General features: G+C 43.1%; 2 protein-coding genes across 3 annotated transcripts in view; one reads left to right on the plus strand and one right to left on the minus strand.

The window, feature by feature from the left end:
- The first annotated feature begins 6 nt into the window (after window positions 1-6).
- LOC104828491 (ectoderm-neural cortex protein 1-like) lies at window positions 7-2887 on the plus strand. The gene is made up of 2 exons (XM_010562177.1): window positions 7-1739; window positions 2716-2887. Exon 1 carries the CDS (start codon window positions 162-164, stop codon window positions 1710-1712), a length of 1551 nt encoding a protein of 516 aa, XP_010560479.1. The 5' UTR covers window positions 7-161; the 3' UTR covers window positions 1713-1739; window positions 2716-2887.
- A 6881-nt stretch (window positions 2888-9768) lies between these two features.
- Window positions 9769-26113, minus strand: part of ARHGEF18 (Rho/Rac guanine nucleotide exchange factor (GEF) 18) — a 43209-nt gene continuing 26864 nt past the window's right edge. For both annotated transcript variants that reach the window (XM_010562178.1, XM_010562179.1), the window contains 14 exons: window positions 25217-25334; window positions 24587-24835; window positions 23684-23760; window positions 21280-21458; window positions 20794-20885; window positions 20302-20490; window positions 19496-19633; window positions 18338-18459; window positions 17843-17899; window positions 17110-17157; window positions 16041-16508; window positions 14996-15323; window positions 13158-13280; window positions 9769-13069 (listed from right to left, as the gene is read on the minus strand). In XM_010562178.1, coding sequence (XP_010560480.1) covers window positions 12909-13069; window positions 13158-13280; window positions 14996-15323; window positions 16041-16508; window positions 17110-17157; window positions 17843-17899; window positions 18338-18459; window positions 19496-19633; window positions 20302-20490; window positions 20794-20885; window positions 21280-21458; window positions 23684-23760; window positions 24587-24835; window positions 25217-25334 — 2349 coding nt within the window. In that variant the 3' untranslated portion in view covers window positions 9769-12908. The remainder of the gene's footprint in view (window positions 13070-13157; window positions 13281-14995; window positions 15324-16040; window positions 16509-17109; window positions 17158-17842; window positions 17900-18337; window positions 18460-19495; window positions 19634-20301; window positions 20491-20793; window positions 20886-21279; window positions 21459-23683; window positions 23761-24586; window positions 24836-25216; window positions 25335-26113) is intronic.

The following is a 26113-nucleotide window of genomic DNA, read 5'->3' on the forward strand; positions in this document are numbered from 1 at the left end:
TCCTCCTTTCCCACAACCCGGGCCACGCCGACACCCTCCTCACCCACCTCAACCTGCTCCGCAAGCGGCACCTCTTCACCGACGTGGTCCTGCGAGCGGGGAACCAGGCTTTCCACTGCCACCGGGCCGTCCTGGCCTCCTGCAGCCGTTACTTCGACGCTATGTTCAGCGGGGGCCTGAAGGAGAGCAGAGACGCCGAAGTCAACTTCCACGATTCCCTCCACCCCGAGGTGCTGGAGCTGCTGCTGGATTACGCCTACTCGGCCCGGGTGCTGATTAACGAGGAGAACGCAGAGTCCTTGCTGGAGGCTGGGGACATGTTGCAGTTTCAGGATATTCGGGATGCTTCGGCCGACTTTCTGGAGAAGAATCTTTACCCCGGGAACTGCTTGAACATGCTGCTGCTGTCCGACGCCCACTGCTGCGAGCGGCTGCTGGAGCTGTCCTGGAGGATGGCGTTGGCCAACTTCACCTCGCTCTGCAAGACCGAAGACTTCCTCCGCCTGCCCAAAGACAAGCTGCTGGAGCTGGTGGAGAGCGAAGAGCTGGAAGTAGAGGATGAGACGCTGGTCTACGAAGCTGTTATAGGTTGGATCCGGTACGATTTGCCCCGACGCCATGAAGTTCTGCCAGAGTTGCTGCGCTCCGTCCGCCTGGCCCTTCTGCCCGAGTCCTACCTGCGGAAGCAAGTGGCCTGCGAGAAGCTGGTGACCAGCCACAAGCTGGGGGAGGAGATCGTGGCTGATGCTGTACGATGCAAAATGAAGATCCTGCAAAACGACGGCCTGGTGACAGGGTGCTGTGCCCGACCCCGCAAGGTCAGCCAGGCCCTGCTGCTGCTCGGCGGCCAGACCTTCATGTGCGACAAGATTTATATGCTGGATCATAAAACCAGCGAGATCATTCCTCGTGCAGACATCCCAAGCCCTCGTAAAGAGTGCAGCGCCTGTGCCATCGGGTGCAAAGTGTACATCACCGGCGGCAAAGGCTCCGAGAACGGCGCTTCCAAAGACGTCTGGGTTTACGACACCCTCCACGACGAGTGGGCAAAAGCTGCTCCCATGCTGGTGGCGCGGTTTGGCCACGGCTCCGCTGAGCTGGACCACTGTCTGTATGTGGTGGGGGGTCACACGGCAGTGAGCGGCGCCTTCCCGGCCTCTCCCTCCGTCTCTCTCAAGCAAGTCGAACACTACGACCCGCAGCTGGACAAATGGTCCTTAGTGGCCCCTCTCCGAGAAGGCGTAAGCAACGCCGCCGTGGTGGGAGCCAAGATGAAGCTGTTTGTTTTTGGTGGCACCAGCGCCAACCAGGAGAAGCTGCCCAAGGTGCAGTGCTTCGATCCCTGCCAGAACCGCTGGACAGTGCCCGCCAGCTGCCCCCAGCCCTGGCGGTACACGGCCGCTGCCGTGGTGGGCAGCCACATCATTGTCATCGGGGGGGACACGGAGTTCTCTGCCAGCTCCGCTTACCGCTTCCACAGTGATACCTACCAGTGGTCCAAATTTGGGGACGTCACCGCTAAGCGCATCAGCTGCCGTGCTGTTACGTCGGGCAACAGACTGTACGTGGTGGGGGGCTACTGCGGGGCTCAGCGCTGCAAAACGCTGGACTGTTACGACCCATCATCTGACACCTGGAGCAGCATCACGACAGTGCCTTATTCCCTCATCCCCACTGCCTTCGTCAGCACCTGGAAGTACCTGTCTGCCTGAGCCGCGGTGTGGCGAAGAACCTGGAAGGTAAAAAGTTGCGGATCAAGCCAGAACTCCTCTATATAGCTTTGCACTGCACAGGGGTTAAACCCCGAGGGGTGGATGCACGTGGATCGGGACTGGAGTTGTCCTAGAGAACAGCCTTGTGTGAGCGACAGCTCCAGAAACGTGCTTCCAGGCTGGTAGTTTGGGATCTAAAACCCTGCAGGAGAGAGAACGTCTCTTTAGGTGCTGAAATGCTGCGGGGAGAAGATTAGTATAAATAACGAGACACTTAACCTGGCATCCTAGCCCTTCCACTGAGTCTTGGCCTATGCAAAGATTTTGGGGAATGCTCTCTGCGAGGAGGATTGGGTGTCGTCCCGGGTACAGAAAGCTCGTGGAGTTGAGCGTTATGTTAACAGGCAGTCTGTCTGCAGGAGCTGGGATAGACCGTGCGGTGCCATGGGGGACTGGCTGCTGCTTTTAGCACAGCCTCCTCCTCCTGGTGCCACGGTTAATCTGCTAGTGGCACCCAAATGTCTTGTGGGATGCGAGGGCTGTGAGCTGGTGCCAGAACAAGATTATAGCTGGGATTTAGTCCCAGAATGGTTGGTAATTGCATTTGTAAGACAAGCCCCGTCTACATATAAACACAAGGTTTCTCCGCTTCTAATTATTCTCTGGTGTCCCTTTCAAGCCATTTCTTTCCTGCTACACAGTGATTAACTTTTCAAAAATTTTCAACTGGAATTAAACCTTTCTAAAGGCTCTGGGCAGAAAAGATGCCAGTGAATCACAGATCCCTGCAGGCTTTTTCTTTTCCCCTTGCAAGAGATGTACTACCCAAATGAAGTTGTTTAATGTAATAAAATATCCTGCGATACCTATAGAAAATTCCTGGATGTAGAGGGAAATACGCAGCAGTCACTCCACGATAACAGCGTTTGAGGTTTTTGAGGCTTGGGGAGTGTTCTCGGGTTTGCTGCACACTGGTTTCACAATACTTTTTTCTGCACTGCAGGCCTCACACCTGATTTTGCCAGTGTCTCACTTCACTGAGGATCCAGACAGAAGACACGGGCAGTAGGAACGCCTCCTCCTACCTAGCAAGTCTGTGAACTGGATGCCAGCCCTTGCGTGGATCTCATTTAGCATCAGCAGGGCTCACGGCAACACAGCTTTGGCTTTGAACCGCTCCTCGGACTGGCAGCTTGTGCTGTCCCTTGAGACGGCAAAAGGTTTCCAAGTTTTCTCCTAACTCGTGTGGTCTCAGAGCAGGAACCAGAGGAATATTTTTTACTTCTTTCGTTGAATATTTTGTTTTAAGTGATATTTACTAGAAAGGACAAAGGAAGCTTCTAAGTAACTGGCAGCAGGCTCTGGACTGTGCTGCTGTCTGCTGTGACTTGGAATGCAGGCAGCACCAGAGGCAGTTGCCTGAAATGTCTTAACACGTGACAGTACTTTGCCCATGGGCTGGTTCTGTACTTTTTTTTTTTTTTTTTTTTTTTATACAGCAGTTGTGTGTGTTTATTACTCAGCCTGGAGCTGCTTCAATAAATCTGAATAAAATCCATCATGTCCCTTGCCTGCTCTGTATGCTTAAGCTGCAAGTCTTCCCAGCCCATGGTTGAGATAATGTTTAGCAAAATAGCAAAGAACATTCCCCACTTGAGTCCAAATCTTCATCGGCCATCAAGGGCTCAGATCTTCCTATCTCTTTGTAACACGGGCCTTAGGAAAGCTCAGGTCTCATACTGCCTTCTAGCTTTGAAGGAGACACAAATCTGTTTAAAACTCCAAAGATTAAGCTATTCTCTGCCCTTACCTGGTCACCTTCTGTGGAGCTGGGTTTCCTCACTGCCAAAAAGAATGGAGGAAAGCACTGCCACTTCTCTCCCCGAGGTTTGGGTGCTCCGGGCCCTGCTGCAGGTGATGGTGGGGGCAGCGGTCGGGAAGGAAAAGCTCTGTTAAGGGTGGGAGGTATGAGACAGGAATCAGTGTGGTCAGAGGAAACAAGCACCAAAGGTGCAACCAACTGTCTCGCCACAGAAGCATGGTTTGGGTGTGATCCATTATTCAATTTCAGAGTTAAATAAATCAATGTCACAACCCTTCCTTGCTGCTAGTATAGGCAAGAACTGGCAAGACTGGAAGGAAGAAAGCTGCCCTGCTGCTGGTGGCTGAAGCAGATAAACTGACTTCATTTCCATCCTGTTTTCTGATGCCTCTGCCATTTTCAGCCCCCAGGCTGGGCCTTTTTTTCATATACCCTTGCTGTGCCGCCTCTCCCATCGCTTGCCGAGCCTAATGGGAGGCTTTTGCACCAGGCTGCAGGGAGACGAGCCCACAGCTTGCCCTGCAAACCCAGCCTGGAGCACTACAGGCAGCAGCATGGAATCATTTAGGTTGGAAAAGACCTTTAAGAGCATCGAGCCCAACCATCCGACAGCTGGAGCGTGGGGCAGCTCCCAGCTTGGCCATGCCTCGCACATGCAAGTGCAAGCAGGCTTGCAGCCTGGGGGGAAGTCACAGCACGGGACACGGCTGGGACTAGGAGCCAGCACGAAGCATCTCCATCCCTGCTAGCAAGCCGGGAGCTGCTTCACCTTTATTATATCAGCTATTCCTGAGGGTCGGACAAAGTCCGACTTTGCTCAGCAAGGCAGAGGAGCAGAGGTTTCATTCACAGCCATTTGAGCAGCAGCTGTTTTATTCATGCTGCCAAGCAATAAAGTTTGGCTCGCGGCCACATCCGCCTTTTGCACCAGGGACAAAGTTGCTTCTAGCAACACGGGTCTGTCTGCCTCCTGCTCCTGGCGCTGGAATGTTATCTGAGCCACGCTTGCGGCATTTTCAGCTAGGGGAGCGAGTGGCCCTGCTGCTGAAGCCTTTGCAAGCGTCTGTGAATTGTTTCCTCATTTCAAACTATACTTACAGCTAACTACCTCTGAGGGAAAACCAGCACTTCAAGCACACCTGGGCTCGGCTGGTCCGCAGTGGCTTCCCACTGCTGGCAACAAAGACAGCCAGAGCTGGGTTTCGTTGCCTTCATCCTCCATCATCTGGCAGAAAGCCCCATGCTGTCCCTCCTGGCAGGAACCAGCTCCCGGCAGGGAGCACCCCTCGGGAAAACTAGACACCTTTTACTTTTGCATGCTTGACGTCGTCCCAGCAGACCTGTTTTCCCAGTTTGACATTTCCATGCATTGATCCACTCACTGCTTCAGTGCTAGGGCCAGAAGATTTAGGCCAACTGGGCTGCAGGTGAATTTGGCTTAGGGGTTAATTTGGTAACTGGGACAGAAATCCTTCTGAATTAATAGAATTAATTTAGAATCTTGACATAGGTCAAACCTAGGCCTCTCTTTCCTCCTAGCCCAGAACCTGCTAGAGTGCCAAGGCAGCACACAGCCCTTCTCCCTTCTCCACTGCGGATGGTCGGTGCTGTTAAGCAAAAAACCAGCACAGCAGTAACTGAGAAATTCCCTTTTCTGGCTAACACTGGATACAGATCATTCAAATGTTCTGCAGTACACCCACCATGCAGCTAGCAAGGAACGGGACTACAGGCTGCTGTTACGATGACAATTCACGGCAGCTCAGGAAAAACAAAGCACCAACTACACACCGCGTGATTTTGTCCGTGACTTCAAATGTTATAGAAGGGAAAAAGGACATTATACATCTATCTGTCTCAAATTCCCTGAAAGATCCGCATATCACATGCAGCCACTGGGGATAGCTTCAGGTCTAGCAACACGCTCTGCCCCGTACAGTGAAAAGGCACCAGCTGCTGCTCTGACACGGAGAGGCACATCCACGTTGTGCTGCTCAACGAGGCTTTCTTCACGCTCCTCTGTACATGGAGCCCCGTAACAAAGCGATCCCTGCCCTGTTTGAGCCTCCTGTGCATGCGACGCTGTCCCAGGGACAGTGCGTCGCACGCTCCAGCACTGCCAGCTCCAAGAGGGTTTGGGCTTTTATCCTCTGCCAGATCCCATGGGCCAAGAAGCAGCAAACAATGTAGGCACCGCACAAGGACAGACCCCCCCATCCCTTGTCTGTTGAGCCTCGGGCTGGCCCCATCGCTGGGATGAGAAATTAAACCGGATTTGAGTCACAGCGGTGAGGAAAGGGAAAGGCAGAAAACAGCACATTCCCACTGTCAGAGCACACTGCGGAGCCAATATCCTCTGTGCATGTTTGTCCTCAAGCATCTGGCTTGCCGATGAATCTCAGATGCACGTATGGGAACCATCAGCCACGTCTCACCCACATGAAAGAGGAAGGTTTAGCATAAAGCTGGTCATTGCCTATGGCCTCAGAATGATTCATCCAAATAGAAAGAATGTGGTTTGGGTTTCGGGTTAATTAGCTACAGATTTTAAAGAGAGACAAGGCAGGGCGGAGCTGCTGGAATACTGGTATGAGCAAGTTAACAGCTCTGAAGGCACCGCCATCCATCCTGACATCACACCCTCTCCTGAAATCACACCCTTCTTGTGAAAAACGGATAGTGCGTCTCACAGCCCAGTGACAGCGTTATCAATGATACTGTCAGTCAAGGTGTTTGCAATCACCAAAGGAATGTCTGCCCTGCTGTTGCGGCAAGAACTGAAGCATAACACAGAAACACCCACGCTCCTTTGAACACCGATGGCTGCAGCAGCACCAAACTTCTAACAGATGCAAATTCTGCCCAAGATTTAAACTTGCCCCTGCTGAGCTCTGGGCTGCTGCAGTCGGGCAGTTCCCAGGGGGAATCTGTGCTGCCAGGATCCCTCTTGGCCACGTTAACCCTGGATCTCCGCAATCCAGGTTCTTCTGTGTTTCTAGAAACAATTCCTACTGGTCTGACACACGATTATGGCTGTAGGAGAGTACGGTGCAACTAGAAAATAAAAAGTAAACCCACTGCTCTGGAAGCAACTCCTCGTAATTTCTGTCCTAGGCTGTCCCTCTCAGCTGTCCCCCATGAAATCACTCCGATTTCATTTCTTGCTGCTGAAAAATATTTAGAAATGGGCATGAAGTCACTCACCTTGCTCTAGCGACAAAGACAACGAGGTCTGAAAGCACACAGAGGCAGTGACCTCCAGCGGCCACTGCGGCTCAGCTCCCTGGAAGCTGAACAGAGCAGAAGCAGATGCAAGAAATACTCTTAGAGGAAGCGCGAGCAAAAGCTTATACACACACACACTTAAAAACTTCATTCGCTAACACATCAGTCTGTTACTTCCCATAAAGATCAAGTCATATTTTAAACACTGGTGTGCCTAGAAGTTTTTGATTATTTGCATATGTTGGAACAGTAGAAAAACTTGCGTTTTTCCAATTGAGTTCCAGTTTGTGCTGCAACCCAGATGTCAACCGCACTTCAGAGACGGAATAATGCAGACTGTATTCTACTGACTCCTGCACACAAAGAACCTGGGTCCTCCAAAGATGCTCTGATAGACACAAAGGCTTATCACTGTGCAAAGTGATTTGCAGAGCGCACCACTGGCATTGGCACATCCAAAACTGGCTGAAGAATTTCCTCAACTCTGGCTACAGCGCAGGATTCAGATGATAAAAATCATACCTCTTCCTTCGAGAGCACCAATCCAAGTCCCAGTTCTCCCCCTCTCCCCAGTTTTGCATCTGTTCTAATCTCTCTATAAATTATTTGAGGTTACAGCTTTTGGGTTAGCTTGCCAGTATGCCAGAAGTGGGGATTTTACCAGGAAACACAGCTTGCTGACTCTGGAGCTGGGAAGCACTGCACCAGCCAGAGGCCATGGGATGGTGCCGGGAGTGAGAGCTGCCAAATTGGCACAAACACTAGGGAGAAAGTTTCTATTTTTGTTATACTTGTTCCAAATGGGAACCGATACTGTCTGGGACAGAGCCAGGCATGTCTCAGACTGGCACCATGCAAAGTACCTACATGCTAATATAAGCAGCTTTGTTAAGTTCATGCTCTTGCTATTATGCTGGGTTCAGACATTTTGAGACCAGCTGATTTTTTCCTGGGGTGCCCACCTCACTGGCAAGGACTGCAGCTATTGGTATCCTCCACTTAACACCTCCTATGCTCCATCCTCTCCTCTGGAAGAGTTTTGTTCATACGGCATGTTATTTCTGCCCAGGGTAGAAAATGAGAAGCATGTGAGAAGTGGCTGCTGCTTTGATCTTTGGTTGAAATAGAAAATAATAAATATTTTTATATTTATATATATAAAGGCAGTCAGTTTTCAAATGTTGGTTTTTTTTTTTTTTTATTGCTAGAAGTTGGTTTCAGTCCTATTGCAGCTCTGAAATCCTTCAGTGGAGAAACATTGCAATTATTGTAAAAATCATCATTTGGTGTGCTAAGATCAAGTTTACAATTAATCAAGAGTGCACAATTCAACAGAATATTAACATTTAACCATCAACTTTACAAATAAAATAGACTACAAAGATGTTGCTACTGCAGTATCAACAGTAAAGGAATTATTTACAATGTTTACACCCTAACAAAAAACAAAACCAAACACTTCCCCAACAAAATGGTCAATTTAACCAAGGACCATGATTCTTTATTAAATCTTTACAGTGCAAGGTGGGCCTAGAAACCAGACCTAAGACTAAAGAGCATCAAGAGAGTTCACAGCTCGGAGTGAGATGCATGCAGTTATGCCAACAGTATCTACTTTCATGAGAGATTTCCTTCCAGGTATAAACAGAAATGGAATTTGAAATAAACTTTTCTAAAGTGCTCCAATTTCTTCCAATACAAAAATATAAAAAACTGATTTATAAACATGGCACAAATGGTACAAACCAGAGCTCACACAAATGGTATTTGAAGAATAACATGCTGATGGTAAATGATAAAGAGCCGCCAGTGATTACAAAGATGTTGGGTCTGGCCTCGAAAGAGAGAGCAGGGGAAAAGGCTTTTCTTTTATCCATTCAGCAAGAAGCTCAGGCAAGGATAGCACATGGTAACCTGGCGCCAAGAAGACTTTTTTCTTGTAAATGTGAGAACTGCTGGGGAAGACAACAAAACGCTCCAAATTCCCTTGTATGGGGGCACAACACACAGGGACTCCACTGAGCAGCACCAGGGAGCCTTAGCTCCTATTCTGCAGAGTTGAAAGTAGAAGTGAAACAAAAGATATATTTTTAACCCTTTCCTAGTTTAACTTTCAACTTTCATTGTAAATGCAAATGACAAACACCAAGCTCCATGTATGCAGGATCATCTGACTATTACTCGGAAAGACAAACTGTCTGCAAATTATTTAGAATTGCTCCTACCTTTGCAGGAATGCTACTACTTTGATGAGCAAGCATCTCTAGAAATACCAATTCTTCTGCCTCACATTGGGAAATGATTAGCAATCTCAATTTGTGGGACATGCCACAACTACAATCCACAGATAGCACAGTTAAAAACTAGGAAAGCATTTACAATACACACAGGGCAGATGCGCTCAGTACTAGTGAACATGGAGGTATCCTCAGTCCGAAATACAAAACGACCACCTTCCAGATGGGAAGGGAAAGAGGAAGCATCCTTTACACCAGCATAAAACTGAAAATCAGAACCATTGAAACAGCCTCTACATTGCAACATCACAATATTAAAGGACAAACATGACAACAATTTTAAGGCTGTGACACAAAGCAAAGAAGGTGGCAGTTCAAAGCTCATGCTGTATCTCCTCCACACCCCAGCTCAGAAAGAAGCCAAAAGGCACCTGGGAGGCACAGAATTTTGAATGGTCTAATCCTCAGATATCACTTAAAAAGAAACTTCTATCTGAAGTAATCAAAAAGTCAAATAGAAAGGATATGACTCAGAATCAATAGCAGGTTACTTAGCCCAGGACACAGCAGTACTTTGCAATCTAATTTGCCTAGAAAATTTATTTTTCTAGGAACAACATTTGAGTAAAGAGTCCAAAACTAGTTCAATTCAACTGGAGTGATAACAATTTCACAGGTTTAGTTTTGCAGAATTGAACAGATGACCCATTATTCAGTTAAAGAAAATCTTTCACTTGCTTCCCTCAGCCTTCTATAAATAATTTTACCATACTCTGGTATGCAATGATATATCACAGCATTTACTAATTCTAAAACCTTCTCTGTGCTGGGTACGGTACTGGACAGAAGCCACATGAATACCTAGCATGGCACTTAAATGATTTTGACCCAAGTGAAAGGAGATGCAGTCTCTATTCAAGGTGAAAGAGTTTTCATAAAGCTAGCTGCAGCTAGACATGTGTACTGAAGACAGATAATGACTTTAAAGGTAATTTCTCAGTTACAGATTGAAGACCCATATTCCAAGGAGCTTTTGGGGTGCTGAACCAACAGCCTAGCCTGTAACGATTCTGGGTCCCTTTGCTAACAGCCAGAACTTATTCGAAGCACTGCTGACAATGAGTATTAAAATAGTTATGTTTAAGTTAAAACATTAAAAGAAATGAGACCTCACTGCAGACTTTATTTTCCAGATGTCGCCGTTCTATATCTGAGTTCAGTCATTGCACAGAAGAAGAAGAAAGTAGCCAAACCAACCCCTTCAGCCCATAGAAAACTCTCTCCCATATTTTAGGACAGGCACAAAATGAAATTAAATAAACGTTTCAAAAAATTGTTTTCGAATACCCAAATAGACACATCCCTCTTTGGTTGAGGTGGTTTATTCCACTGATGCAACTTAGCTTTAGGCTAAAACTCCTAAAAACCTGGTAATTTAAGGCAATGGGGGCACAGAGTTTTCACTAGGAGTGGCCCAAACCACAGCACAAAGGAGAGAACATACTGTGCATTCTTGCTGCTTCACTGTATGTTTACAGGAGAAATTACGTGGGTATCAGAGATGACTGGAGTCTCCACATCAGCCGATTCAAAAATCAGTCCTGTAGAGCTGCTGGATCTCACACGCTGGCTTGATCAGAAGTTACATTAATTTTAAGAAGAATTCCCCTCCATTCCAACCTAGCTTTTAGGAATGCAAAAAATGAATATAGGGTAGAACTATGTTCTAACCATCACCAACATCATATCACAACAACGCAAAAATCACTATGTTCCCCATACTGTTTTTTGCAGATCTAGCCACTGATATTCTGTGTAAATTCTGCAATGCTGATGATTTACCAAGCAGTCCTTTGGTATTATAGTGAAGCGTGTCCAATTTCATAGTAATAATTTGTTGGGGGGTGGGGGAGTATCACCAGCCTGGTAACAAGGCAGATGGTTTAGAGTTTCCTCTCACTGAACTCAGTGCCATTGCTTCAGGTTTATACCAGTATCACTTTGCAAAGAAAAAGACCCTTAAATCCAAGAAGTGTTACAGCAAGGAGTGCTTGCTCCCTAAGACCAATTCAGTATTTTGTAGCTTATCTTTCCCCTCTCACACTGACCAGTAAATTTGGGTTTTTCAATTTCTTGTCAGAAAGACAATAACCCAAATTATCACCACTTGAAAATAAACTGTATTTTCTGCTGAAAATTTATAATGTTTCTTGTGCTGTAACTACTGAAATAATTTTAAAACTTTCAAGAAAGGTGAAGTTACGGCCTTAAAGAACATTACTAGCATCACATAGGGCCTAACCACTGAGACAGCATCAATGATTTGAGGAGATTGACGCATTGCCATTTGATGCCATTGCCACACGACTGAATCGAGAACTGACCAGGCATTCCATCCACTGGTGCTAAAAATCACTTTAAACCAGAGATAAAGATATGAAAAAAACATATTATCAATCATGTTCTGAACGGTATTAACCCAAGTTTTTAAGCTCCAAGATACTGATTTAATTCTGTAATAACACCCTCTAAACAATCTCTCCTGTGCACAATATATCTGACTGGTCACATTCAACATATATTGGAATACACATCCGTAGGCGATGTGTGTAATAAAGAACTGAGATACAGAGTGAAGTAATACAATACAACAAAATGACTGTGCAAATTACTACAAAGGGAAATAATGCCTTTTGAGCAGAACACTTAACGTCATCACTATTCCATGATTAAGAACTGACCCATTTAACAAGAGGTATCAAAGCTGGTTTAGCTGTAAGCAGCTAAGCCAACACAGGTTTAGCTAAGAATATTTTTTTAAATATTTTTTTTTTAAATTTTAAAACCAAACTGTTTCCCTTCATTCCTAACACAGTACTGCAGAGAAGTCCCTGCAGTAACAGCAGCTTTGATATCTTCTGGTACTTGGAGTAAAGTCCCAACAAGTTAACAGACAAACAAAAGATGCAGAAAACTTAGGATTAAACAAGACAATAAATTACTGCATTCAAATGCTTCTTATACATGTCTTCAGCAAAGAACAAAATCCAAGTCTCTAAGTTCATTCTGAACCAACTCACGAGTTTTGCTTGGGAACCTGTACTGCTCTCACTAACATGGAGAGCTACCCAACATCTCCAGGGAGACAGGTATCCCAGTGCAAGCTGATGGCCCATGAAATGTGCATTTAGTCGAACTCCTCATTATCGTTGTATATTCTCTCATGTCCAACCCTTCTCATCCACAAGCAGGTGGAGCTCCTGACCCTTGAAGACTCTGTTAAGAAGCTTACCTTCTCTCTTCCACTGTACCTGGCCACTGAGCATGTGCTCCACTGAATTCACTAGAGAAACAGAGACGCTAGTCTGGCTCCTGTGAGCAGATATCACAATGCCTGTCATGCCTGGCTGTAAGGAGACTGGCTTGCTAGTCAACTAGTTATCAACACACTGTTAGCATAATCCATTACTGACCATGTACCTGTGAAAACAGATTTAAAAATTCGCAGCCATTTTGGGGCCCACTACTAAAATTTTTACATAAAAATCTGCGCGGTTCAACGTCAACTATAACAATTTACAAGATGGTGCCCACAAAGAGTGTACATTCTCTGAAAAGAGCACATTACAATAAGTGGCAGCATTTTAATATGCTCTGAATTTATATACCCATGCCATGTGTCAATACATTTCCGTGTTTGGAGAATTTAAAAGCAAATTGTTACTACTGTGCCCTCATTCTGAGCTGCTGGCAGAGAAGCCAACAAAGTAGAACAGTAATCCTGGTCTGGTCCTTGCCAGTAGTAACGGGGCAGGGTGAAAAGACATCCATGTCAGGTCTCTGTCACGTTGAACACTGGGGCCTGAGTTCTTAAAACAGTATGTCAGAAGATTAATCTTTAAGTGGAAACAATCAGAAGAAAATCACATCTTCTTTGCTGGTATCATCTTGCACATTTAACAGACTCGGCTGAGAGGTCACCAGGGTCTGAACGTGAATGTTATTGGGCTTGAATAGGTTCGCTGAGGCAGATGAAAGTGCTTCCGGCTGAGCATCTGTAGGGCCATACAATTCTATAGGAAAAAATGGAAGAAGACAGATTCATGACACTGCACAGAGCCTGACGCATTTCCATGGACATGCAAGTTGGTCAAGACATACCTGGCTGGAATGCAGTGGTCTGGCTGCTTGGGAGGACTGGACTTGCTGATCGTCTGCCCCTCAGGACACCCTCCTCTCGTCCAACAAGCCTGGGGGGAAGCAGCTGCTTCTGATCAACAGATGCTAAAGAAAATATTTTACAAATTACTATTTGAGGCTAGCAGTACTTCACAAATTTCACTATTTCATGCTGGGGCCCACTGCACTGACACCTTTACACATCCAAGGAAGCTGCTATACCACAAAGAGCCGGTGCTTCTGTTGCAAGTTACTTAGATTTTTCTCTTCAGCTGTTTAGACCATGAATACTTTCTCTCTCCTCTTTCTTGAGGACTTCTAATTCAGTTACTAGCAGCCCCTGACAACCACAGATTTAAAACCTAGTATTATAAAGCACAGCAGAGGAAAAAAAAAAAAAAAATAATCTTTGTCCCTAGCATTCAAATAGCAGTGGCTATTTGTGCTACTTTTAACACGCAGAACTGATGAACTTTTGTCTCTGCTCTCCATCTGTCTCACAGCTGCTCAGCAGCAGAGTACATTGATTCTGGTGTTATGGCCTGTCAGTTTCTTAATTTCAACAATAAAAGCAATTCATGACATGATTAGTCTGGATCCAAAGAACTCCTCTCAGTACACATTCCTTACACATCACAAAAACCAAATTCAATACACAGTATTTTGCCTCTGGTACAGAAAGTTTTGTTCCATTTTGTTCTAAAATCTACGTATGGACATAACAAGCATGCATCCCACTAATGCTCATGAGAGAATAGAGACCAATATATTTGTTTTATACCTTTCATATAAATTACAGAAAAACACCATTAAGTACATTTCCACTGCAGAGATCAATACGTAAGAGCTATTAAAAAGAAACTTGGGGAGATGTGGTATTAGAGCTTTATTTTCCCTTTTACTAGCATTTGGTATTCAGGGTAAGAGGATATTAGGCTTCATTTATGTGCAAAAACATAAGCAAGTTTGCAATTGTACTCAACTTTAGGCATGACAGAGACAGACGTTTCTACAGTGTGCAAAAGACTGTTCCCCTCCCCTCCCTACACGGCTTTGGCCTTGAGTCCGCTATAGCAATGTAGGCCCAAGTGATGGGTAAGCTTGCCAAGTCTGAATCCTACGCAAAGCTAAAAAGATAATTTTGTAAGTTAAAATTATAGGTCATTCTCCTAAACTGGCAGTAAGGCTATTTTAAGCAGTAGAGAAGAAGTGGTTTTTACTGTGTCTGTCATTGGCAAAGATCACTACTTTAGTACCTAGCAGTTAGCAGCAGAAATTACACCATGACAGGGTGACTGTATTTTTACTTGCTTCTATTTGTGACAAAATTAGCCCCTTTCAACTCTACAACACGCACAGCATCTCAATTCTGGCCTGGAAATCTGTATTTAATGACTGACTGGTGCTAAGAAAGGCATTGCATTCAATGTCGTTACAACTTTGGACAGATAGTGAGAAAAGGTTAAGCCACAAAACATTTCACTCAGGCAGAACAAGATTCCCCCGCCCCCTTTAACACTACAGTTAGGCAAGAAGATTTTTACATCCAGGTTTACAACTTCTTACCATCATTCTGTCCTGCTGGATTACAGAACTTCACTTTCAACATTATCCCTTTGGGCTAGATTTCCAATTTAAATAGTATACACATGTAACTCCTAAGTTAAGGATTTGAAGAGCCTACTAACTGCAGTAAGCACAGTAACAATTTGTAGCATATTAATTTCTCAGTTCTACATGGGTAGCCAGAGGTTTAAACTGCAGTGTTCTGTCTCCCTGTAATGCTGGCAGAAATCAGAAATGCATTTAAATACACTTACCTGAACTGTCTGTCCTATGAGATGCTTTGCTCTTCCCACCTTTCTCTTTGCTTCCTTTTGTAAAAGTGGCCAGCTTAGTAGGAATCTGCTGCTGGACTGCAGCTGGTTTCTGTATCTGGTTAGTTGCACTCAGGAGATGTATTGGCACTTCATTCTTCAATGCAAGAACCGGACGATTCTCCAGGGTGGTACTGTCCCTACGAACCAAATCTGGCCGTTCCAGGTAATCCATCCCAGAGACGCTCACTCTCACAGAGGTTTTCAAGACAGGTAGAGATGGTTCCACCCCTTCTCCATTGAAGCTAACAGAATGACTTAGCATCTGGTTCTATGTGAGGAAAAAGGCATTCTAAGTCAAATAGGTATTTTCACACTTTCAGATACAATGAGAGACCACCCTCAGCCCTGAAAACATAAAGCACTTTCTAGTGAAAAACGCAACAGGTTAGACAAAGCCCACAGCATACTGGCAAACAGAAAGAAGAGCAAGATTGTAGGTCCTTGAACACTGAAAGGAACCTCAGCAGCTCCAGACTGTTTAATATTGCACCTAGCAAAGGAAGGCAAAAGCATACTGCATTAGGCGATGATAAGATGGACAGAAAGCAGGACTTTACCACAGGAACAAATGAGCCAGTTTAATCAGACTCCAACCTTCACATTTTGAAACAAAAGAAATATTTTTAGAAATCAACCGTACAAAATGCTACCAATGTAGTACACCTTCTGCAATCTCCTGCCTGCAATAGGGCAGTGCCTGTATTTAAAAAAATCCTCAATCACCCACGTTCAAAAATAACTTAATCTCTGTTTCTGTCTTTTTAAAAAAATATTCCCATTACCAAATGTCTCAGTGGAATCTCACAGACACTGGGGAACTGCCAAGCTCTGATCTCTCTGACAATAGCCATCACCAGCTATTTCAGATGATGGTTTAAGGAGCCTGGTAAAAAGTGAACATAGGTTAGTTCTGCAAAAAGGGCAGCCTTCATTCAGAAACAAGCAGGTTAACAGAAATAAAACTCCAAGACAACGAATTCCTCACCTGTCCCATTTCTGGGGAGAACGTGCCTGACACTGTATTCTGCTTCTTCAGCTTCCTTAGCTGATCCAGACGTTCCTTCTCTTTCTCAACTGCTCTCTGAGCTTCCCGCAGTCTCTCTAGGTCATGCTGATAGGCCTCCCGCTGCCTCTCGAGTTCTTCCCTGTCCTGATTCAACTTCTCTCTCAGCTGCCGAGTCTCCTCTTCACGCTCCTGCAGCCGAGCTTCTGTGCTTTCAAATTCCCTCTGCTGCCGTCCCCTTTCCCGTTCCAGGCGTTGCTGCTCCAGCTTCAGCTGGCTCTGAAGTTTCTGTACATTCATCAGTTCTTCTCTCTGTTTTTCAAAGTTCCGCTGTTTCTCCTGCTCTAGCAGCAGATTGCCTCGTGTAGACTGTAGCCGATATTGCTTCTCCCGGTCCACCATGGTGGCTCGTTGCATCTCAATGTAGCTGTCCTGCTGAGATATCACTGCCTGGAGGGGAAATAAGAAGTTCAGCATAACGCACATGGGTTCAAAAACACGCACAGCTAAACAAAAGACAAGAGCATCTACCAGATTAGATCACAGAGACTTTTGTCTTCAAGAGCAGATCTAACTTCCAGCTTGTACAGCTCATCGTGACTGACATGATACTGAAGATGGACAAGCAAATAAGTTATGCTTACATATGTCCAAATTAACATTTCTTGCACCTAGAATTATTACTCTGAATCCAATCAGTGAAAATATTGCTGATTACAAGGTTACAGTAAAAACAACTAATACATACACACATGTGTATATCAACCACAATTTTAAGAGGAAATGAGCATGGAAAGCAGATGGAGCTCAAAGTAGGAAAAGAATTGCATTTAAGTGAGCAGGAAAAAGGAAACAATTACTTAAGACAACAGATCTAACACTTCCTCCAAAATACCAGACACAGTGTTTGTTTCCTTGAGTCTCATGTCTTGAATTCTGCACTTCGCTCTAGCTTTAGGGGATATTTTCAAGGTAGCTCCTCTCTACACCTGCATAAATTTTATCACATTTAATGCCTAACAAACCTCTTGGATAGTAAATAGTGGTTTACCTGAAGACTGAAGAGCAACTGTAACAGTGTTTGTATCCTCTGGACAAGCTGAAGAGGAGGTGAGGTAGGGAGAGGAAAAAAGACATTAGACACTTGAACAGAGCTCTGTTTTGATGCATTAGACTTTTTTTAAATTTTTAAACAGTGAACATAATCAACTCTGTCTGTACAAAAACACACACAATGGAAGCATGGCTACAAGAGTACTCTAACACAGTAACAGCCAACAGAGCAATATGCAGGCATGACAAATTTCAGTGTATCAGTCCTTGCACAGATGTAAATTGGTGCCCAGCAAATCTCACTGGGATTCCAGGGAGCAATCCTCATCATAGCTTTCTTCACATGAGCTATTTAATGACCACTTCCTCCCATGCTCCAGCACTGAATCACTACACAGGTATAGCACTCATGGGTGATTCAGAAGCAAGTTTTGTCAGTGAGCTGAGAACATGCAAACCCTCCAAAGATGCAGGAAAAGTAGTTATCCAGCTCTTTGAAACGCATGTCTACATATCCAGAACCCATCTTTGTTTTCTAATGGGACTTTTATCTCTGCATTCATAATGCGTTAGAGTCATAAAGTACAGGCTGTTAATGTGCTTCTGGTTCCACAGACATTAAAAATACTGAGATTTTTGGTGATTTTTTTTTTGTTTGCTTGTTTTGTTTTTGCATGCTATTATAATATGACTATTTCTCCTTAGATTTCCTAACAGCAGAAGTAACATACCTGAGACTCTATGGTGGGCTGAAAACCACTGCTGTCATCCAGCCTTGTTACATCACTCTGTAAAAAAGACAAAACCAACATCTGTGATAGAGACACTTGTTGGGCATTGGTAGTGCTGCCAGAACAAGCTGGAAGGGTTCATCTCATTAGGGAACGGTGTTTACTGCTGGAGTGGAGATTGGTCCCATACACATATAAAAAATACTTAAATCAGAGGCCAGGCTGAAACAGATGCATAGTGATTAAAACTAGCGTTAATGGTACAGCATCAAGTGAATAAATATAAAACCAAATGATCATGCCTCTCAAGTGCTAAACTATGAACTCCCCCCACAAAACATCCTTAACAGACTCCAGAATTTGACAGACAGAACTCTGTTACAGTCTAGCCCTACCAGCTATTACGATTTTTAGCTTTACAAGTTTTGTTCTGCACCACTATTATGAAGAGGAACACGAGGAAATGCATTTAAATAATGCATAAGCCCAACGTACGGTTTGAGATCCTTCTTCTGCCTCAGAAGGGAGGTCATGGAGCTGCACATCTGAACTTACTGCAGGGCCTCTCCAGTCCCACTGTCTCTGGTCACCACCACTGTTCTTCCTAAAACTACCACCTGAAAGAAGAGCGGAATATGAGCAGCTCACACCAGCACAGGGCCTGTGAAAACTCACTGCATAACAGAGCAAGAAAAGAATTGTGACTTTGATGTTAGAACCAATATGCAACTGCATGGCTTCTCCATGCTGATTCAAAGCAGAAGAGCAGACAACAGTGACTAGTAGAACTGCTCAAAAAAGTATAAAAACTTGAGGAGAGTGGGTTAAGGTAAACAGGGAGAGTAAGTTCAAATTACGTTATACTATTTTAAGTGATGCAACCACAATGTATGCATGAAAATGATCATCTGTGGCTACCAGAATTGCAAGCTCATAGCATGGAATACTTGTTAGTAGAAAAATTCTATTCAAAGCAGCACCACTGTAAGTGTGGAAGGAGGTAGCAGGAGATGGAAACCATACTATATGAAGCACCTATAGTATGACAGACATATATAGCCTTTCAGAGACAACAGAAAGTATTCTGGACATTAACAACCAGTGAAGTAAAGACCATTTTATTTTTCAATAAATGCATGAAGCAAAACCAGAGCTAAATAGTATCTAGTATTTCCACTCATTTCATTAATTAACTGATAAATCATCTGTGCCAAAAGGACCATTTATATTATCTAAGGACTCAGCAACTCTTTAGTGACTCTGCAGGTACAAAAGAAAGTGGAAAAAAGTTTTCATGATTCAATAATAAAAGCAGGCAGCTGAATTTGAATTTCCTAGGTTTTCAGGTCAAGCTTCCCCCCCCGCCCCCCAACAAAATTAAAATTCTGTGTGGAATTGTGGTAATTATAAAGTATGGGTTAAGGTCATGCTCTTAGTGTAACACCGAGAGCCCTACTCTGCTCTCTAGTGTTGGTATCAGAAACAAAAGATACAACATGCTAGAAGTTTGCTCTTATCCTCCTTTTAGAGCCTGGTGAAGCTTCCTTATATCAGAGCCTCACTTAATTCATTGTTCTTATCTCATTCTCTGTACAGAGAAACACGGTAAAGAGCTAAGAAGCTCAGAAGAATGCTGAATGGTCCCTTTCTTACTTTTATTTGAAATTGAGGGACTACTGTCATATCCTCCAAAGGTCTCTGCTCTCCTGGGGAGTCCTGACCCAGAGCCATCTTCTGGCTGACAGGATCCATTGCCCAAGTGAGTGAAGATAAGGTTCTGGAGATTTTCAGCTAGGAAAGAGGAGAACATGTCATGTAAACAGCCATGCCTATGCAGCAAGACAAGTGCATGATGCTAATAAGTTTAAAAAAAAAATAATTTCAACCATCAAGTACATTAAAAGATCAGGCAGTTTGAGAAATTGCCTGCAGTACAGATGAATTTTCCTTCGCGACTAGCTCTTTACAACAGGCTCATTGTATTGCACATATAAAGATGACCTCTTCCTTGATTGCAAGTTAAATTATCAAGCCTTGTGTGTTTGGTTTTTCTTTTTTTTCCCCAACATAAAAATTATGTTTGTGCTTATTTTCTTTCTAAATATACTATCTTTAGATAGGCTATTTTAATATATAATCCTCACATAGTATTATATTTCAGGACTGGTGTATTATTAGAGCACTCAGTTACCCATCTGAATAGACTCATCCTAAGACTCTACTGGCCGACCCCTAAAAATAAAAAAATCCAATCTATGGACAAGGTCCTCGACCTAAACACACAAGGTGCACTTTATGTACCTTGAAGATTGGTTTTGAGAATAAGGAAGTCTGAACAGTGTTACATAAAAGTATTATGTTATTACGGGGTGATTTTCAGGATCTGTACTTAGATGCTATGTGCTTATCCCCACCCCTGCATTTGAGTGAATGCATACGCATTCCCACATTGCATTTACCTTCTGTCACTGCAGACCTCAAAATTGCCTCTCCTTGCAGATTTTCTGAGATATCCCCCCGAAGAAGTAGCCTAGATCGAGATCCTTGGGAATGGTCTTCAAACCCATTCATTTCAGACATTTCTAGATAAATCTGTTGCTTCTCAGTTAGACTTTGCATAATCAGGTCATCTTTCATGTTCAAACGCTCTAAAGGAAGAAACAAATTCAGTTTTGCCTTCCTAATCACTGTCAGAGTACAACGTTCAATTACTCATTTTACGGTCAGAGCATCAAACGCAGAGATATAATTAACAGTTAAGGGGAAAAACTCATGGAGCACACAAAGCTTATTAGGCTTATTTAACTTAACTATTTCTATATAATCTTACACTACCTTGAAAGACTTATGAAGGAGAAACTTGATCACATTATGTGATAAAAGAATAAGACAGTCATAAATCACAAACGATGCCGAGAAGCAGTTCGTGGAATATATAACTAAGTCATTACCTTGAAAGTCTTTTAACTTAGCAGCTCTTGCTTCAGCTAGCCTCCTCTCTGCTTCAGGTTCATTAAATGTTCCTCCTTCTTCATCAGGACAGCTGTAAAAAGGAAGAGACAGATAGATGTTTGATTTACACATTAGACAACTTAAAACCATCTCAGGATTCAACCTGAAGTTTTTGCCTAGAATGTGGCTTATCTTGTGTGTCAATCTTCCGCCCTTATCCAAAGTCCTGTTGTATTTGGCAACAGCGAACCAATTTTTTCATTTATTCTTAAAAAAAGCAGAATAAAGTCTTTGGCTGTTTTTTATTACATCTTTATGAGTGGCTTCTTCCCAACGAACACAAACAGGATTGCATGCTTCAATCTTACAAAGAAAGTTTAGGGATGGTCAAATGGATTTTTACAATAAATTTACACCTATGAGTCCTGCGAAGAGAAGACAGATGAGCAAGAAATCAAACCCTCCCACTTTCACTCATAATTTACCTTTCTACAGCTCTGCGGATGTGTGCCATCCAGGAATTCCTCTCCTCTTTTGAGCTTGTGTGAATTTCATACATTTCTGGTCCTTTTAAGGAAGCGCTAATTAAGAACATTGCCTTTTCCTCATTAGCTACCTCTCTTACAATCAACTTTTGCAATGAGATAACTGGTGGTTTAGAGTCCTGTAAAACAAAATATAATTTATTGCGCTATATTATACATGTTCTCTGGGGTTTGTTTCCTACTTATACAGGGCCAACATGAGCCATAACTTCACAAGACTATAAATTTATTGCTATGGCCTCTTCACATGACATTTTTACATTGTCACTTTTTACTCAATCATAGATGAAAACATGGAATGAAGAATGTACATTTCAAAAACAAGAGGTCTTGGTACCGATTGAATGTTAAAGCATGTATCAATTTAAACACCTGAGGACTCCCCCTGGGTCCCAGAAGTCAAGAACAGGCTCAAAAATTTTGCTCAAAAAGACGCAAAAACAAAATTTGAAAAAGAAAACAAAAACCTTAACAACACATGTGAAGTGAAAGAGGAGAAGCGTTAGAAGTTCTAAGTTGGCAAGTTAGCTACAAAAGAAATAAAAACATAACACAGAGGTGTTACAGTGTGCCATCAGGCCCTGTGAATAATAAAACAAGGTGACAGATAGTATATTGTATAACTAAGGATTAACTGGATTAGCTGTCAGTCTTTGCAATGAAAACAAATTTACAGGAGGGATTTTAGTTACTGAAAACCTATCTATGCTTCATACAGCATAGGTCCAATATATGTAGCCTAGAAAGATCCTCCCTAGAAGAAAACAGCTCTTTGTAACTGCTGAACCTTCACAACATATTCTAGAGTGATGATAAAACGGAACTGTGAAACAGACTTCAGGAACACTATGTTTTGCCAGCTTCTCTGAGCAGCTGTACTGCAATTCAAGCCATGAAGAGAGGTCACTGGAAAAACAGAATCACTGAGCAGATCCATTTGCTCCTCTGGCTTGATTTATCTATGGAGAAGTGATATTTAAATTTCAAATGAACTGTATACATACAAAGATGCAGAAAATTGATCACTCTATAACTGTAGAGCCTGTTACTGGGCGGGGGGGGGAATCCACCACGTAGCAGAGATCAGCTTTTGGGGACTGTCATAAGCAACTGTATAATATATGCTCACAGAAAAGAAAAGTTAGGGGACATATAAACAAGGGCATGACCTTGCCAGTGGAGCAGCCATACTGACTAAGAGCATGTATGCATGCTCTTACTTCTTGGGAACAATGTTTTAGCCTTGATGTAAGCTACTCACACTTATCTCAAAGCAATGGCAGTTATATGGAAAACTGCCACAACAGTAAAGACACTGTACATGTATGTTTTTCCCCTCTATGAACTTGCTCTTCTGCTCATAGCTCAGACGTGTTTTGGAAAACAGGGCAGAATTAGTCTATCAGAGTCAATGTCATAAAATGAACTATTGTTCAAAGATTCACCTAATGCTGTTCAAGAGGAAACAACTTCCAGCCATCCTGATTTGTGAAAGTATCCCCATTCTGTGCATTAGAAGAAGGGTAATTTGAAAAGCAGTTGCTTTTACAGCCCTGAGGTCATCGAAATAGCTTTTGCCATTAGAATTCAGCTCTAATGTTAATGTCTTGAAAAAAATACACCCAAGAAAACAATTAAATAAAATAGTTTCTCTGTTACTGGTTCTCTTACAGCCATAACTGAACTAGATCAGGACAAAATGTACACAATTAACTGCTCTGAGGATACCTGTAGAAATGCCCTAGAAAAGCAAGCAAATCCACTGAATGTTCTAGTGTGCTGCAGTAATTACATTTGCATTTAGTGCTTATTACATTTACTTCAGGAAAGTTCTCTGCCCCCAGTAAGTCTTAGGCTACCATGACCCTGGTTACCATGTCCTTAACCAAAATGGAAGATTCTTCCCCTTCACATTAACACACAGAAGCAGACCTTACTTGCAAGTGCCTTTCAAAGCATGGTTCTAGCACATTTAACATATATGACTTGTATAAAATAGGAGCCTAACAAAGCTTAGTGAAAGGGAAAGTCATAGCACAAGAAAGGAGAAGCAGTGAACCTCAGAGCGTGCTCAGGGCATCAGAAAGCCACAGGACATTTGGCAGCTAGAACTGGCTGATGCAAGGGACCGCTATTTTGCGCTAAGGGACAGCGGGAGGGATTCAACAAGTACCAGAACTACTTCAGAAGTGGTTCTGTAATAGCTGGCTGGTTTACAAACTTAATTTTCCATCTGAACCTACATAACAAGTGTGTAACATCTCCAACTGTATCTCTTCTGTAGTTACTGTCACTTTCATAAATACTCTAAGCGAATCTATTAAATAAGGAGAACAATACCTACCACTGATGCAAATGTGTATTTTTGGTCCTTTTCTTGTAAGAGCAACAGCACATCAGTTAACAGGACTGCCAGAATATCTACAGTAACAACAGAGGAAAAAAAAAAAAAGATGATTTTAAAGCAGGAAGACTGTCTAGACTAAAAAAAAAATCACTTGACTTAAATTTCCTGTGGGTCAGGGAATAGCACATGAACATTTGCAATATTGGGTGGGCTAATGCCTTCCGCTTGGGCTGTCCACAGACAGCTTGTAGTCGTGCAGAACCAGCACAATACAAATAGAGCCTACTTAAAGCTTGAAAAACAGCAACTCAAACACTCATGAGGGAACAGGTCTGCCTCAACGGCAGATTCTTCTGGAACTGCAGCCATTCACAGTACCACCTACTCTTGGCTGCATTTTATGTGCCATTGAAGCCTCTCCTTGAACACTTGAGCAATGAAGCTGTTAAAATATTCGCTGATGGACACTGTTTTGATTTTCTGGCAAAAGAGACATTATGCAGAATAAAGGTGTCATGGGGTTGGCACGACACAATTTTTCAAAGTGTGAAGCAGAGCTCGCACAAGATAATGCCTTTCCACAGGAGACTAAGTCAGTATGACTCAAAGCTTTGTCATCTATCTAAAGACCTCCCACTTGAATTGGAAAGCAGATCAGACAGATAATAAGCAAACACCATAAGGAACTTACCATGGACCATTATAGAGATGCTTATTGGACAAGACAAGAATAGAACAAGTGCTATTTCTTTCAATATCCTATTAAACAAGCAGGTTATTGTCATCTTATTTTATACTCAATCGATCGGTAATAAACAGTTACTAAAAAAAAAATAAATAAATAAAAAAAAAAAAAGATCTTGTTCCCTAGTTGTACTTTTCCCCTTCCTGGTCGTTTACCTTTGAGTCGCCCTGATGCAGCTTTCCAGTACAGCATCCCATCCAGTAGAAGCCGCCTCTGTCCCATGTCATCCTTCCGGAAGAAAAGCCCATTCTTGCATTTCCCAGATGATTTTAGCTCCATTTTATGCATAATCTCTTTAAGGCGCTGCCCCTTCTCACACTCATTTACCATGGCATCTACATGAGTGATTGTGTCCTTAATTAAACTAAGGGCCTGGGTCAGGTCTTCATAATCTCTAGTTCCAGCTAAGAGAAAAGAGTAGCAGTCAGTCACGCTTTCTGGAATGCAAGATATGAGCCACCCAAACATATTTTAACATGAAGGTTCCATACTGAATATCTAATAGTATTTCCTAAGAGCTTAAGTTTAAAAACTCTAAACTCTAATGAACTGACAAGCTTTACTACGGTTTTGTGGTTTCAGACTTGAAACTGAATGCTGCTCTTGACCCTCTGATGAGGTGAGACTGATCTGGATCTGCAGCTGGAACAGCATCTTCAGCTAACGAAGAAGTGAGAAGTAGTACCAGCCTATCCCTCCTTGTCTGAGGAAAGAACATACAAAACATGGGAGAAAAAGGATCAGCAGGCAACTGTGAGGCTTCTAGGAAAGATTAAACAACCTACCTTCTGTATTCTGAATAATACGTTCCACCAAGACTGGATATTTGGTGATGCGTTGTGTAACTAGAAGAATACACTCCTGAACACCAAGTCTCCTCACAATGGAACAGTTGCCGATTTTCTAGAAAACAAGACAGGCTCATCACACCCATTGTATATATTGCTCTTATAACTCCCTGCCTCTCCATCTGCACATTTTCTGCCTCAAAACATTTTTGTACAATTAGGCATAGCACCACATAATTAGCTGCACTCTTTTACTAAAGCAAAACTCCTGATAACACTATAAAAATTGCTTTTATTACTGGAAAATATTTTAAGTATTATTTTAAACTACTGTTAACTAAATCTGGAGCCAAGGAAAGTTCCAAATCTGAACTGTCTGACTGCCTATTTGCTAAGTGATTGCCTTTTATAATAAGATCAGTCCTTAAATACATAGAAAATACTATCTTTTTAAAACAGACCCAATAACCTAACAGCCAAATTAGGTCAATAATGAATAAAATAAGTGTTTATTTTACCACTGTATATTCACGAGTAGGCTGATCTACAGAAACACATTTTTGTTTAGAAAGGGAAGACTGTAAAGCATCAGAATCCCACTAGTTAGTCTGACTGCAGGTACAGAACAATCCTGACAGCAGAATACAGTACTGAGATCTTTCTTTACAAGGACTGAGGCTGTATAGTTTAAAACTCTGGTCACTTATTTAGTTCCTTGAAAGTAAAGTGTTCTCACTTTTAAAGACACCTAGTTAAGAAAAGCTATAAGTATAGAGCTATGTTGGCAAGTTCACACAGTATCACTTACTGATGACTGGAAAATGAGAATACTTAGGACTGTGCAACGCCACCTGAGATTCAGGTTACAGACTTCCACTTTGGCCATGTCTCTTC

Source organism: Haliaeetus leucocephalus, unplaced genomic scaffold, assembly GCF_000737465.1.
Source record: "Haliaeetus leucocephalus isolate CR32 unplaced genomic scaffold, Haliaeetus_leucocephalus-4.0 Scaffold157, whole genome shotgun sequence".
NCBI classification, from domain to species: Eukaryota; Metazoa; Chordata; class Aves; order Accipitriformes; family Accipitridae; genus Haliaeetus; species Haliaeetus leucocephalus.